Genomic DNA, 14,003 nt, shown 5'->3' on the forward strand with positions numbered 1-14,003 from the left:
GCTATTACTATTATTATTATTCCCTTCTCCAAACTGCAAGGTAACTTGATGAAAACCGTGAAGTGTTTTGACAAAAACTTTGAAGCTATTTATCCAAGCTTCTGTTCAAATAGCTGACAAAATATGAGTTCACTACTGAAATCTAAAGCGAAAGTTTAAAAATTACGCAACTAACAGTGGTTAAGTACTATGATCACACCAGTCACAACTCCCAAAGCCTAGTAACACATAAAAGAGTAACAGGGTCTGCAGCAATTGTGCCCTCTCCAGCAAAAGACAGTTCTCTGCTTCACCTGCTTTTACTCACAGAAAAATGTCCATGACTTCTTGGGCCCCAAGTGTCAATATTCAAGAACAGGCAGGAGGGTAGAAAAACTGAGAATGGATGCAATAATTAACTTCAAGCCTAAAGAAGCTTTAAATATCAACCCAGCACAAGATGTGAAGAAAATCAAAGACCGTAACATGTACCTTATAACATGTACTTCACAAACCCTTAACATTTCTAAAAAGACCTCTCTAATCATGAATTTTAAAACAAACTGACCACAGAAATGTTAGTCACTTAATTAACTGGCTCAAATTTTAAATTCCTGGAGTTAAGCACACACACTAAATTAGAAAAAACATACTACGACTGTGAAATCACAGGCCCTTGAGTTAAAATTCCAATTCTTCTATTTACTCTGAAAGCCCTTAGGCAAGCCATTTAACGCTTCTCTGCCTCTGTTTCCCCATCTCTAAAACTAGGACACTATTTCTTCATGGGACTGAGAGAAAGAATTTACATACATAAAATTTATGGCTGGTGGTAACAACTCAAATTCTTAATTGTTGACCACATCCCACTACTAGCACCAAGGGTTCTGGAAAATCCTGCTGCTCAACAGTGCTCTGTTACCCTCCAGCTAAATCAAACCTTCTGTTAATAATAGAAATCACAGGCCTTTTCTCTAAATCTTTTGCACTATTTTGCCACTATATTCTTTGAAAGTATCACAAGATTTAGTCTGTGCTAATGCTATGATACTGATTATACTTGTCTGAGCATGAGTCATGTTCTTAACTAATTGGTAAGGACCTGGGAGCAGAGTCCATGTTTCATAATCAAAAAACACAACAAAAACCCCCCAACCCTTAGCATAATCTTTACTGGTGACAGAGAAAAAGCTGGCTGTTTTCTTTATCAAGCTTTCTTCTAAGATTAAATTAACTCTGAGTGTGTGTGCATGTGTGTGCGTGTGTATACACACATACATGTACACATTTACTGAAGATTTTTAAAAAATCTGTACTGAAAAACTGTTAGACAAAAACAGACACAATTGTGTGATGATTAATCATGTGTGAGAAAAGCTTTAAAACTGAAACCACTTGCCATTTACATATATTCTAACATCCTTTATTAGATTATACATGTCAAATAACATCTGCATAGTACTGTACAGTTTACTTTGGAGACTCAGACCTGAAGTGGTACTAATCACATGTTTTAGATAAAGAAACAGGCTCAAAAATCACAAATAACTTGCAGAGGTAAGTGGCAGACTGAACTTAAACCTAGGGTTTATAACTCCAAATGAGTTTTTTATCACATCACTTTCCTTCAATGATTTATTTTATATACTTAGATGATAAAAATGTAAGTTAAATCATACATATAAAAACCTATCAGAATGAAATCAAACCATCTATGAACTGGCACACAGGACCTGACCAAATATAAAGAAAAGTGTGATTTACTGTTTAAATTAACTTAGAACATTTGCATTAGTAGAGAATAAGTTAGCTCAGCTCAAAAAGCATGGTAAATTTTAGAGTTCAGAATTCATTAGCTTTTAATAAGTGATGAACCAACTGCGCCTCATGAAGACAGGTGCTACCAATCTACAAATAGAGCACTAAATAACTACCCACAGCATGTATTTCACAAAGCTGCTTCAAATGTCCTTTTGTAAACCTAGCTATTCAACTATTTTTATAAGTTCCATCAAAAGCTTAAACTATATTAAACTTGGTTAGGCATTTATTCTAACTATATCCATATGCATTCTGAGGTAGTAAAGATACTAAAAAGATGACCTATTGCTCTTCATGAGAACGCTAATGGTCTGTGAAGTTAGTATGCCTCTGTTTCAAGGCTCTTGGAAAACTTGGAAAACAAGACTCATGTATTAAAAACTTAATGAGAAACAGAAAGGCAGCATTTTAAAAAAAGAAAAAGAACAGAACAGGTCATCAAAATAAAGCGTGCCCAAACACATCTCACATTTTAAAACTAATTAGTTTAGAATACCAGATTTTAAATCATCATTTTCAGGTTTGCACTTTTATGCAAAATGTATGAGCATGTATGCATAAAGAAACAGGTTCAGAGAGTTAATCAAATGCTCCTAGGAATACATAACCATAAATGGGTTAAGAATAACTGCCCTAGGGGCGCCTGGGTGGCTCAGTGGGTTAAAGCCTCTGCCTTCGGCTCAGGTCATGATCCCAGGGTCCTGGGATCGAGCCCCACATTGGGCTCTCTGCTCTGCAGGGAGCCTGCTTCCTCCTCTCTCTCTCTCTCTCTCTCTCTCTGCCTGCCTCTCTGCCTACTTGTGATCTCTGTCTGTCAAATAAATAAGTAAAATCTTAAAAAAAAAAAAGATTAACTTCCCTATATATCCAAAGAATACAAGAACACTAATTCAAAGGGATACATGCACCCCTATGTTTATAGCAGTATTTGTAATAGCCAAGATAAGGAAGCAGCCCAAGTGATCATCGATTGATGAATGGACAAAAGATATATAAAATATGAATTTATATGTAATGGAATTTTATTCAGCCATAAAAAAAGAATGAAACCTTGCCATTTGCAACAACATGGATGGAGCTAAAGTATAATGCTAAGCAAAGTAAGTCAATCAGAGAAAGACAAATACCATATGATTGCATTCATATGTAGAATGTAAAAACAAAACAAGCAAGCAAAGGAAAAAAAATAAGAGACAAATCAAGAAAGGGTTCTTAAATATAGAAAACAAACTGATGGCTACCAGAAGGGAGGGGAGTGGGAAATGGGTGAGATACGTGATGGGGATTAAGGAGTGAATTTGTTGCGATGAGCACCAGGTGATGTATGGAAGTGTTGAATTACCATATTGTACACCTGAAACTAATATAACTCTGCTAAGAAACTAGCATTAAAATAAAAACTTTAAAAAAGAATAATTACCCTCAATCAAGTTGTTGGAAAGTATCTATAGGCAGAGTGGAAATAATAATTCCGTTTAAGTACTATTGTTATTCAAAGGAAATATATTCAGACAAGCAGAATCCATCACTCTTCTTGGACAACTTCAATTACATCATTCAACTTCATTTGTAAAGCTCACTAGTTTGAAGGGCAGACGGCATTAAATACCCTGTGTAAAGACCTTATGCCAAGCAGCTAGCACACAGAGTAAGCACTTGTTAAATACTAGCTACTATTAAAAAATGATGTTTCCACATGTGCACAAAGGCACTAACTAACATACAACACTTCTTGTCATAATTAGGAGTCCACAAACAGGGAACAGAGTAAACTTAATCAGAACCTATCACAACCTTGGATTTAATAAAGCTGAGTGTTCTGGCCACCTGAGCCAACCAGTCACAAAATTACCAAGGAAAGCTTCATTTCCTACTTTTCCTTTGTACCCCATTTCTTTAATTTCTTTAATTATTAAAGTCAGTCAACACACCAACACTTGTTCTCTTGCTCCTCAAGACTATTATTTTTTTTTTTCAAATATCACCCCACGATTACCATTTTATAATCTGAAACACAGAGCAGTTCCAAAGAAAAGCAAGACCTAGGGGTTCTTCCCTAAATTCTATTGTAGACATCAAAGAAGCAGTATCAGCTCCACCTTCTACAGGAAAACAGTGGAATAGTCTGACCACTCCCTTCTCCCTGCAAGACTTAAAAAAAAAAAGTCTTTTTGCCTAACTCTATTACTAAAACTCCAAAATTGAGTTCAGACAGAGTGGTAAAAAAAAAAACAAAAAAAACTGTAAGTGACACATCTAAAATATCTCATGTGCTGGCATCCTATAACCATTTTTTGTTTATTTACACCTTGATACAAAGTATTTTTTCGCAAATCTTAAAAAAAAAATCTCAGGGCCCCTGGGTGGCTCAGTGGGTTAAAGCCTCTGCCTTCCGCTCAGGTCATGATCCCAGCATCCTTGGATCTAGCCCTGCATTGGGCTCTCTGCTCAGCGGGGAGCCTGCTTCTCTCTCTCTGCCTGCCTCTGTGCCTACTTGTGATTTCTGTCCGTCAAATAAATAAATAAATAAATAAAATCTTTAAAAAACAACAAAAAAAACCTCGGGCCACCTGGGTGGCTGTGAGTGGGTTAAAGCCTCTGCCTTCAGATCAGGTCGTGATGGAGTCCCACATCGGCCTCTCTGCTCAGCAGGAGGCCTGCTTCCTCCTCTCTGCCTGCCTCTCGGCCTACTTGTGATCTCTGTCAAATAAATAAATAAAAATCTTTAAAAAACACAAAAACAAAACTCAAAAACTTTAAAAAGGATTTTATTAGACTTTAAATATTTTCATATATTAGAGACAAAAGTAGATAACAGTAGCAAAAAGAATCTATTAATTAAAAATGAAATTATTACAACTACAAATAGAACTATCCTAAATTTATAGTGAAAAGTGGCCAAGAAAACACATGCACACAAGGGACTGCTAAAAGGATGTGAATATAACAAAATGTTAGACCACAAATTACTGACTGCTTCCAGAATTAAAAAGACCGAACTAAGACATAAAATTACTTATAAAGCAAAATTCTCTTCAAAAGTCAATTAAAGAGTTGTCAAGAGAACATCTGATTCTGAAGCTCTTCCATCTTTATTATTTTTTAAACATTAAAAATTTTATTTGGAATATGTAAAAAAAAAGTCAACTCTCATTATAACTTAATTATGAAAAAGAAATTTTTAAATGCAAAATTTCTGTCATCTTCAAATGATCTTATAAGATCGTCTATTCACACAAAACTCTTTAAGATTCATTTTGCAGATTCTGTAGAGCACCTAGAAACTTACACTACCTAAAGAATCATACTTGCTGATTCTCTACAGACATTAAGAAATCATATACCCTATGGTGAGAATACTGGTTATTCTTCTTCTTTAAAATTTTCTGGATTTTTTCAAACCACTACCAACACCACCAAAACGTCATCAAGACAACCAACAAAAAGGCAACTTACTTTTAGTTGATTTATGCTTTTCTAATTAAAAAAGTTTTAAATAAAAATTCTATGACAGCCAATTATGACATACTTATTAATGAAATTATACTGACACACAGACAACAAAACTGATTAAGCTGCTTTTACAAATCCTTACCTTAAAAACAAATTAATTCAAAGCACACTGCTGGGGGGGAAAAAAGTCAAATGTTCCTGAAGTCTACTATGATAGAAGAGCAAAGTTTAAAAGACTGACTAAATCTTGAGCCATAATCTTAAACATCACTCCAGAGCCATATTAAAAAACAAAATAAAACAAAACAATGCATTTACTATAAAATTTTTCTGCATTAAAGAACTACAGTTGATCCAAGTAGACTACTACAGTCCTTCCTATTACAGTTAACTGGAATATCCATGATAGGTAAACATACTTTATTAACACATTCCTTATAGATGAAGTAGCCAAAATGATTTCCTTGACACTAAAAAAAATCCACTAAAAGCTAATGGATTAGAAAAAATGTTTTTGGAATGAGAATAATGTTAAGCATTTTCTCAACCAGTGTGCTGAAATAATCACTGCCTGCTTCACCACCTAGCTCAGAAAATCAAAATCTTTCTTCAGATCTCCAGAAAAATGAAAGCTCTGATCTTTTCCATCTTTCCACTATTCAGATCTCACTTTCAGTTGCTTTTTCTTTTTGTCTGTACTTGAAATTCAAACAAATCAGTCATTACCCTTAATTTCTACTATAAAGATAAGCCAGGGTTGTCATTTCTCCCTATTAGCCAAATAACACAGAAAGTAGTCAAAGGGACAGCTTAAAATTTAACCTTTGACTGATGTATTTATCATCCTCACTCCCAAAACAAGCTTATAATTTAAAGATCATAAAGTAAATTCAATAAAAAAGCTACCTCCAAGTAATCCTATGTCAACCAATAATCTAAAATCCTGGTTTTTTTGAGAGAATCAAACCTCTTTTGTCAAGAACCCATTTTCATTACTAAATTCAGTGGCACCCATGAAGGAGTTTTAAATGTTTCTTTTTTTTTTTAAATTTTTTATTTTTTATAAACATGTTTTTATCCCCAGGGGTACAGGTCTGTGAATCACCAGGTTTACACACTTCACAGCACTCACCAAAGCACATACCCTTCCCAATGTCCATAATCCCACCCCCTTCTCCCAAACCCCCTCCCTAAATGTTTCTAAAAGGAATAAATTAGTAGATGAAAACCAAAACCAAGGAATATTCAGATTGGACTTTTAAACATTATCTAGTATACTATCCCCCCTTCACATTAGCATATAAGTGTGTGCTGTAACACACATGTATTATAATATATAATATACCCAACATACACATAGCTATAAATGGTAGGTATTAAGACAACATCATAGAATCATGAAAGGCACTGACCCATTAAAAGTTTCAATTTAAGAAAAATTTAAGATTTTAAAGTTCAGAACAAGGTATTAAAGTAAAGAGACCTGTATTCGGTGATAAAACTCTAAGAATTTCTTTCCTTCTTTTCTCTATTTTCCAATTTTTCACTAATTACTTTTATGATGGTTAACAAACTTCATTAAAGACAGAATGAAAAAACTGCTGAGGTCACATTGTTAAAAATCTGCCTGCTGGTTGCCCTTGTGACCTTCTCCAATAAAATATCCAGCACCTTTCCTCCAAATAATTTTCAGTAATGCTCTTCCAAAGGTTTTTCCAAACTTTTTCCAAACTGTATAGATACAGTCTAGAATAGAAATATAGTAGGCCTGGTACTGGCTAAGTCAACGGCAGAACAAGTATAAAAATGATTTCTGGGTTTCGTTCTGTTAAGGTCATTAATCTGACCGATGGTTTGGCACGGTTTTACTTAAAAACTGCCATCACTGCCATTTATTAACAACTCTTCCTTCCTCCCCCTTGAAAAATCCTCATTTCCCTACTACTTCTCTAAACCTATTGCTAATAATTCCCTCAGAAGTCTTTTTTCTATACATTTTCCTGAACCCAACTGGCCAACCACAATCCTCCATCCTCCTCTGAAATCTTGTTGCTCCTATCTATCCTGCACATGTGGAAAAAACTAGATCTACTGGTATCTGACATATATAACTATCTATTTTCTATAGCCCATTTTAAACTCCTTGAGGGTAAGGATCATATTCCTAAATCCTAGCACTATAGGAATGTCATACGTGATAACAATGTATACCACTTAGAGTGCTCTTATGTTTTCTTTTACCTATACTAGAATTTCACAACTACCCTGATAGGAGTAACAACTCCTACTATCCTATTTTACAAAAGGAGAAACAAATTCAGAGGCTAATTTGTCATGGTTCTATTCAACTAATCCTAAAGATCTATTTATAGTAGTATATGTAGCAAATATAAGAAACTCCCTGAAAAGAGGAGGTTTACAAGTCTGCAAATCCATGTACTTTATTGCTGCCAGGAAAACCACCAAATTAGGGACCTCCCTGATCTCCCTAACCGTGCAAAACCAACTCTGTCCTCGGAGTCCTTGATAAATTAAAAACGGCCAGCATAGCAAATATGGCACTATGAGAACACTCAACTTCTTAAAGTATATAAAATGTTAATGAAATACAGTGGCATCTGTTTAGTGCAAAGGGGGACATTTCGGCATCAAACCACCGTATTACAAAACTTGAAGTTAGAATGCATTTTGCAAGAGCCATGTGACACACACATGACAGTCAGCTAAACTGATGGGTGGACCTTTTAGGGGAAATGTTTAGCAGTAACTGACCAAAGGAGCAAATATACTCAGCTTTTAAAATACCGATTTTTACTTTAAAAATAAGTATTCCCTCTTTCCCCCAAAGCCTTCTGATACTGAAGAAGCATACTAATCAAATCTCCAATTACTCATTAATTTATATACTAAATTGAAGGAGATTTTAAAGGGCCATTAAGGAGACCCCCACGAAGTCTTCCCAAGGAAAGTGAACACCAATTCCCAGGAAAGGTGTCAGGTGTGTCACATATGCTGTGGTGACTTCTTGAGTAAGCAAGAAAAAGAAATGCATTAACTTTTCATGACACGTCATGGAACCTCACTCCCTATCTTTGAGCATTCAAGCAGGTAACCCAAAACCTACAGATGATAGAGCCCATTCGTTTCTCTTTCAACTTAACAGCAGTCATCCTTTAATCTGATAATATCAGAAAAATGTTCCTAAGTCTTAGTTGTTATTTCTCGACCTACAGAAGACAAAATGACTTCAGTGTCCTCTAAAAAAAAATTCTCACAAATGTCCAGGTTTTCAGGAAGGCAATGGGCCCCCTGAGTTCTTGAAGAACTCCAGGAAATAACTTAAAAAACACTAAAAATTTAAAATCTCTTCTCACCATCTACTCATTCCCCCCAATCCCACGCAGTCCTGAAACGCATCCATATTACATGCAACCTGGCCGGAAGGGTGAAAGAATAGAGCCAACAAGCTCAAGATTTACAAGTAAAGCCTGGTTTCCACCCTGACGATTCTGACAGCTCCGCAGAGTGCGGGCGCAGGGTCTGACAGTGCCCTCTAGGAGAGCTCTCCCACCCTAGCCTCTCCCCTTAAAAACAAGTCTTCCTTCAAAAGTCACTGCCTCCGCGTGAAGCTACCCCTTCCCACCGCCCCACCACCGACTCCCAAACGCCCCAACACCCTCGAAAGACTGCTCCTCCGCACCGGTCCGGCACTCAAGGCCTTCAACCTGACCCGTCCAGGCCCGGGCGGCTCACCCCTCCGGCCCGACCCCTCCCCTCCCCCCGGCCGCCCCTTCTCCGTCAGACAATGGGGCCCGGCTCCCGGCCGCCAGCATCTCCTGCCCTACGACCCTCACCTTACCGCAGCCGAGGCTCCCACCCCTGCCTCAGCCCTCCTCTCCCCCCTTAAGCTTTTCCAAGCTGGCCCACGGACCCAGCCAACCGGTGCTCTCCAGCACTCACTATTCGGGATTCATGCTGGACATGTCACTGCAGCTGCCGCCGCCGCCACCGCCGCCCTTGCTGCTGCAGCCTCCGCCCTGACTCTTCACGCCACGGGTAATCGAGGGAGAGGAATGATACAGGCTGTTCCGGGAGAGCAAACGTCTTTCCCCACTCCGTCCCCTTAGAACACAATCAGCAGCCGCCGCCACTCAGCTATCGCTTCCACCCAAAATGGCCGCCGGCGAACCAGGAAATAGGAAAGCCTTAAACCAAGGGGTCTTTACACAGCGCAGAGGGCGGCCTCACCGCGCGGCACGCCGGGAAAGAGAGTTCGAACACCCAGTGGGCGCTGAAGACCTACGGTGTGGCGCGGCAGCCAGGACTCAACTTCCCGCGAAACCCCGCGCTCCTGGTGCATGCGTATTTGGGAGCTTGTCGCCCGCCCCATTCCCCACTCTCTCACCTCCCCCTCTTGCCCCTCCCTGCTCCCCGCCCCGCTGACTCGCTGGCTAGGACTTCGCTCGGACTCCCCCTAGCGGATTGGCTAAGACCGAGCGGCCCTGGTGATGTCATCAGTGAGACGTGGCAGCCGGGCGAGTCAGCGCCCCAAGAGGGGGAGGAGGGGGAGTGGAGGAGAGAGGGCGGTGTCGGCCACGAACTGAGGATGGGGCGGGGGGTGATCTGGGGACTCCGAAGGGTGAGAAGAGAAGGGTAGAAATCAAGGGACAGACAGCCTGATAGCAGAGGCGGGGAAAGAAGGCCGGCTGGAGTGTACGCCCGGAGGGTCCTTCCGCCTGTGAGCCAGCCTGAAGCTTGAGCTTTCCTGCGGATCCCAGGACGTCGGCGATAAGGACTAAGGACGTAAGAGGAGTCGAGGGGCCTCTGTAGAGAACTTCAGGTCTCTGGAGAACATGAAGCTGTTCTTTCAGTTCTCTTCCTTACTCACCCAACCTCACTGGATCTGGTCATCGTCCAGTGTTGGCCACAGACCACACTACCAATTTCTGTTTTCATTTTTTACCATTCCCTTTCCCACACAGCTCTGATCACCTCAGCCTCGATATTACAGGAGCCTCCGAATGGAGGCTGCCTCTCTTCTCTGCCCCAGACCCTTTGCACACATAGCCAGATTTCTCTTCCTGAAAAAGCACTTCCATGATGAACCCACAGTTTTCAGTGGCTCCACTTTTCGGGGAAGCGATGCAGCGCGAAGTCAGCCAGAAATTTAAGATCATCTTGCCCTGGTCCCAGGCCTCAATTTGAACTGTAATTTTAGTTACTTAATGCTGAGCTGTTCTGCAAGATTGAAAAGTAATAAGTGAGGGAAAGAAGCTATTCATCACTACCTAGTGCCTAGAAACTCCGGGAGTAATAACATTTATAAAACCAAATAGTGTTAACTCTCTTTAATCAGCTCAGGAATTTAAATCTCCACTAAACGTTAACATATTATCTTGGGTTATTTAATTGCAAAGGGCATAGTATAATACATTGTCCAAAGTTTATCTTCCAACTTATCCTAAGAACCAAGAAATTATCTCCCAAGAGTGATTGCAAAATCACTTTAAATTCTCGTGACACTATAATATAGAAAGAAAGCAGTTATTATTACCCACTTAGTAACTATACTCCTTAACCCCCAAATGCCACCATGTGCCTTTGCTGACAACCTCATCAAACAGCACACTAGCATTCTTTCACATGATACTGGCTTCTGAAATGAATACGGTCACCACACCAGAAGTACCCTGAATGGATCAATGACAGACATCCCCCCCAAAAATTTATTACTCTGGACTCTTATCCCTTCTTGCTTACTGTGATTTCACAGAAGAAAAACTCAGAATCTCCAAAGAACTTAACCTGAAATAAAAAATGTTTGTTAACTTGTCTCTCCCCTTAGGAAGTACCCACTAAACCTCCTTTAATTATCTATTTCCTTTCCCAATAAAGAGTTACCTCCTAATTTCTTTTAACTTCATTGAGAGAGTATTTGTAAGAATTAAATAAAACAAAGCATAAAACACCGTAACTTTGGGCCACTTAACATTACCTTTCTCCTTCCCCTAACTCCCCTGGAAGCTTTAAATGCATGTGCTATGTACCAAGAACAGAATATTTCATATCTTGGTAATGGTGGTGTGATATGTGAGGAGATCAGAGGCAGCTTAGCCTGGGAGTGGTGGATGGTTCTTTCCTACCTGCTAGTACAACTTATGTCATTCACATTAAGATTTCCTCCCCAAGGGGCGCCTGGGTGGCTCAACCGAGCCCTGCATCAGGCTCTCTGCTCAGCAGGAAGCCTGCTTCCCCCCACCTCTCTCTGCCTGCCTTGCTGCCTGCTCGACATCTCTGTCAAATAAATAAATAAAATCTTAAAAAAAAAAAAAAAAAAGATTTCCTCCCCAAACTGAGTTTGTCAGTTTTGCTGATTCAAACTTCAATATATTTTATGTTTAGGTGTTTAAGAATGACTGCTTTTGTAGTTCAGATTAATAACTCAGAATAATTTATTAAACTAGCATTTATTCTGTTGGCTGCCCCATCGCTGAATCAGAATTTTCCTAGGGCTATTTGTCCACTTATTCTTTGGCTCATTCTTTTCTTCATTTCTTTTTTCTTCTTTCCTTTCTTCTGGTCTGCCATTCTTCCTTTTTTCATTTATCAAATATTTATGACCGGGTATGTAATAAGTGTGTCTGGAACTTGTACTTAGAACCATGAACAATACAAAGGTGAGTGATTACATCTCTCTGTCTGCAAGGCCTGTAGGGGAAAATGCAAAAAATACATTTAAATGATATGAAGTGTATAGGGACAGAAATCAGGTCAGTGATTGCCAGGAACTAGGAATGGGAAGAGGGAATTGTCTACAAAGTGACACAATGGAACTTTTTGGTTTCTCTAAAATATTGTATAGCTTCATTGTGGTGATGGCTAGTTACTCAACTACATGTTTTGCTTATCAAAACTCACAGAACTATATACCTGAAAGGGGTGAATTTTGCTGTATATTTATTATACCTCAATTATAAACCTGACTTTCAAAAAAAGGATATGAGCTGATATAGAGGAAGGAAACAATTCTAATTCAAACTATTAGGAATGTTGGAGAGGCTGTAGAGAAAGGGGGACCCTCTTACACTATTGGTAGGAATGCAAGTTGGTGCAGCCCCTTTGGAAAACTGTGGAGATTCCTTAAGAAATTAAAAATAGAGCTTCTCTATGACCCTGCAATTTTACTATTGGATATTTACCCCAAAGATACAGATGTAGTGAAAAGAAGGACCATCTGTACCCCAATATGCATAGCAGCAATGGCCACAGTTGCCAAACTGTGGAAAGAACCAAGATGCCCTTCAATGGACAAATGGATAAAGAAGATATGGTCCGTATATACTATGGAGTATTATGCCTCCATCAGAAAGGATGAATACCCAACTTTTGTATCAACATGGTTGGGACTGGAAGAGCTTATGCTCAGTGAAATAAGTCAAGAAGAGCAAGTCAATTATCACATGGTTTCGCTTACTTGTGGAGCATAAGGAATAACATGGAGGACATGCGGAGATGGAGAAGAGAAGTGAATTGGTGGAAACTGGAGTGGGAGACAAACCATGAGAGACTGTGGACTCTGAGAAACAAACTGAGGGTTTTGGAGGGGAGGTGGGTGGGGGGTTGTGTGAGCCTGGTGGTGGGTACTATGGAAGGCAGACACTGGGTGTGGTGCATAAACAATGAATGCTGGAATACTGAAAAGAAATTAAAAAAAAAAAAAACCTATTAGGCATGCTTTCATGAAGGAGGTGATATTTGAATTAGGCCTTGAAAAAAGTAAAATATTGGTCATTGGCAGAAACGGGGAAAAGGGAGCCTTACATCCCAGAATGATAAAACAATGTAAGCATAACCCTAGAAGTGTGGATACACATGTATTTAAGGAACAGAGATCACAGGTTCCATGGTAGATAAGGTAGGAGATATTTAGGTTAAGGTAAGGTAAGGGGGACCCCAAATTCCTTCTAAGGAGTTTCAGCTTTGTTCAGTAGGTCATGGGGAGAGCCAAGAAAAGTTCTGAGAAGGGAAGTGATCAGCCCAGTGTTTTATGTTTGTTTGTTTGTATGTGTGTATGTATGTATATATTTATGTATGTATGTCAGTGTTTTAAAAGAAGCACTTTGGAGTTCTCTGGTGACTGGAGATAGGAAGATTAGTTAAAAGGTAATTAGATTCACTTAGGCAAGAGGCCGATGTCCTGACATAGAGTAGTTGCATCCAGAATGGAAAGGAAGGAAGATTCCAGAGAGCAAGGTGTAGAACCTGAAGGTGTGGAGGGTAGAAGAGGGGTGCTAAAAGTGACCCAGAAACATCCAGTTTACCCGCCAGCATGGAAACCAAGGCCCCAGTTAAAGTCAGAGAACAGAAGAGAAAGGCCTTGGAGAGAAGTACAGGTGGTAGACTGTGCAGTTTGAGGGCAGAGTTAAAGCTGCCCTGGTGTAGAAGTACTAGAAAGACCAGAAGTTGTCCTCTTTCTGAAACAGCGCACACACACACGCGCGCGCGCACACACACACACACACACACACACACAAACACACACGGAGAAAACTGTCGAAGACAAATTCAGAAAACCCTAAAGACTCCACCAAAAAATTACTAGAACTAAGAAATGAATTCAGTAAAGTTGCAGGATCCAAAATCAATCTACAGAAATCTGCTCCATTCATATACACCAATAATGAAGCAGCAGAAGGTGAAATTAAGAAAATAATCCCATTTACAATTGCAGGAAAAACAGTAAAATATCT

The 14,003-nt window shown here is 39.3% G+C and overlaps 1 protein-coding gene across 1 annotated transcript in view; it reads right to left on the reverse strand.

The window, feature by feature from the left end:
• Nucleotides 1-9,459, reverse strand: part of RAB1A (RAB1A, member RAS oncogene family) — a 29,991-nt gene extending 20,532 nt beyond the window's left edge. The window contains exon 1 of the mRNA XM_032352284.1: nt 9,214-9,459. Within this exon, the coding sequence (XP_032208175.1) occupies nt 9,214-9,236 (23 nt within the window). The 5' untranslated portion in view covers nt 9,237-9,459. The remainder of the gene's footprint in view (nt 1-9,213) is intronic.
• Nucleotides 9,460-14,003: the final 4,544 nt, after the last annotated feature.

This window comes from Mustela erminea, chromosome 7 (assembly GCF_009829155.1).
Source record: "Mustela erminea isolate mMusErm1 chromosome 7, mMusErm1.Pri, whole genome shotgun sequence".
NCBI classification, from domain to species: Eukaryota; Metazoa; Chordata; class Mammalia; order Carnivora; family Mustelidae; genus Mustela; species Mustela erminea.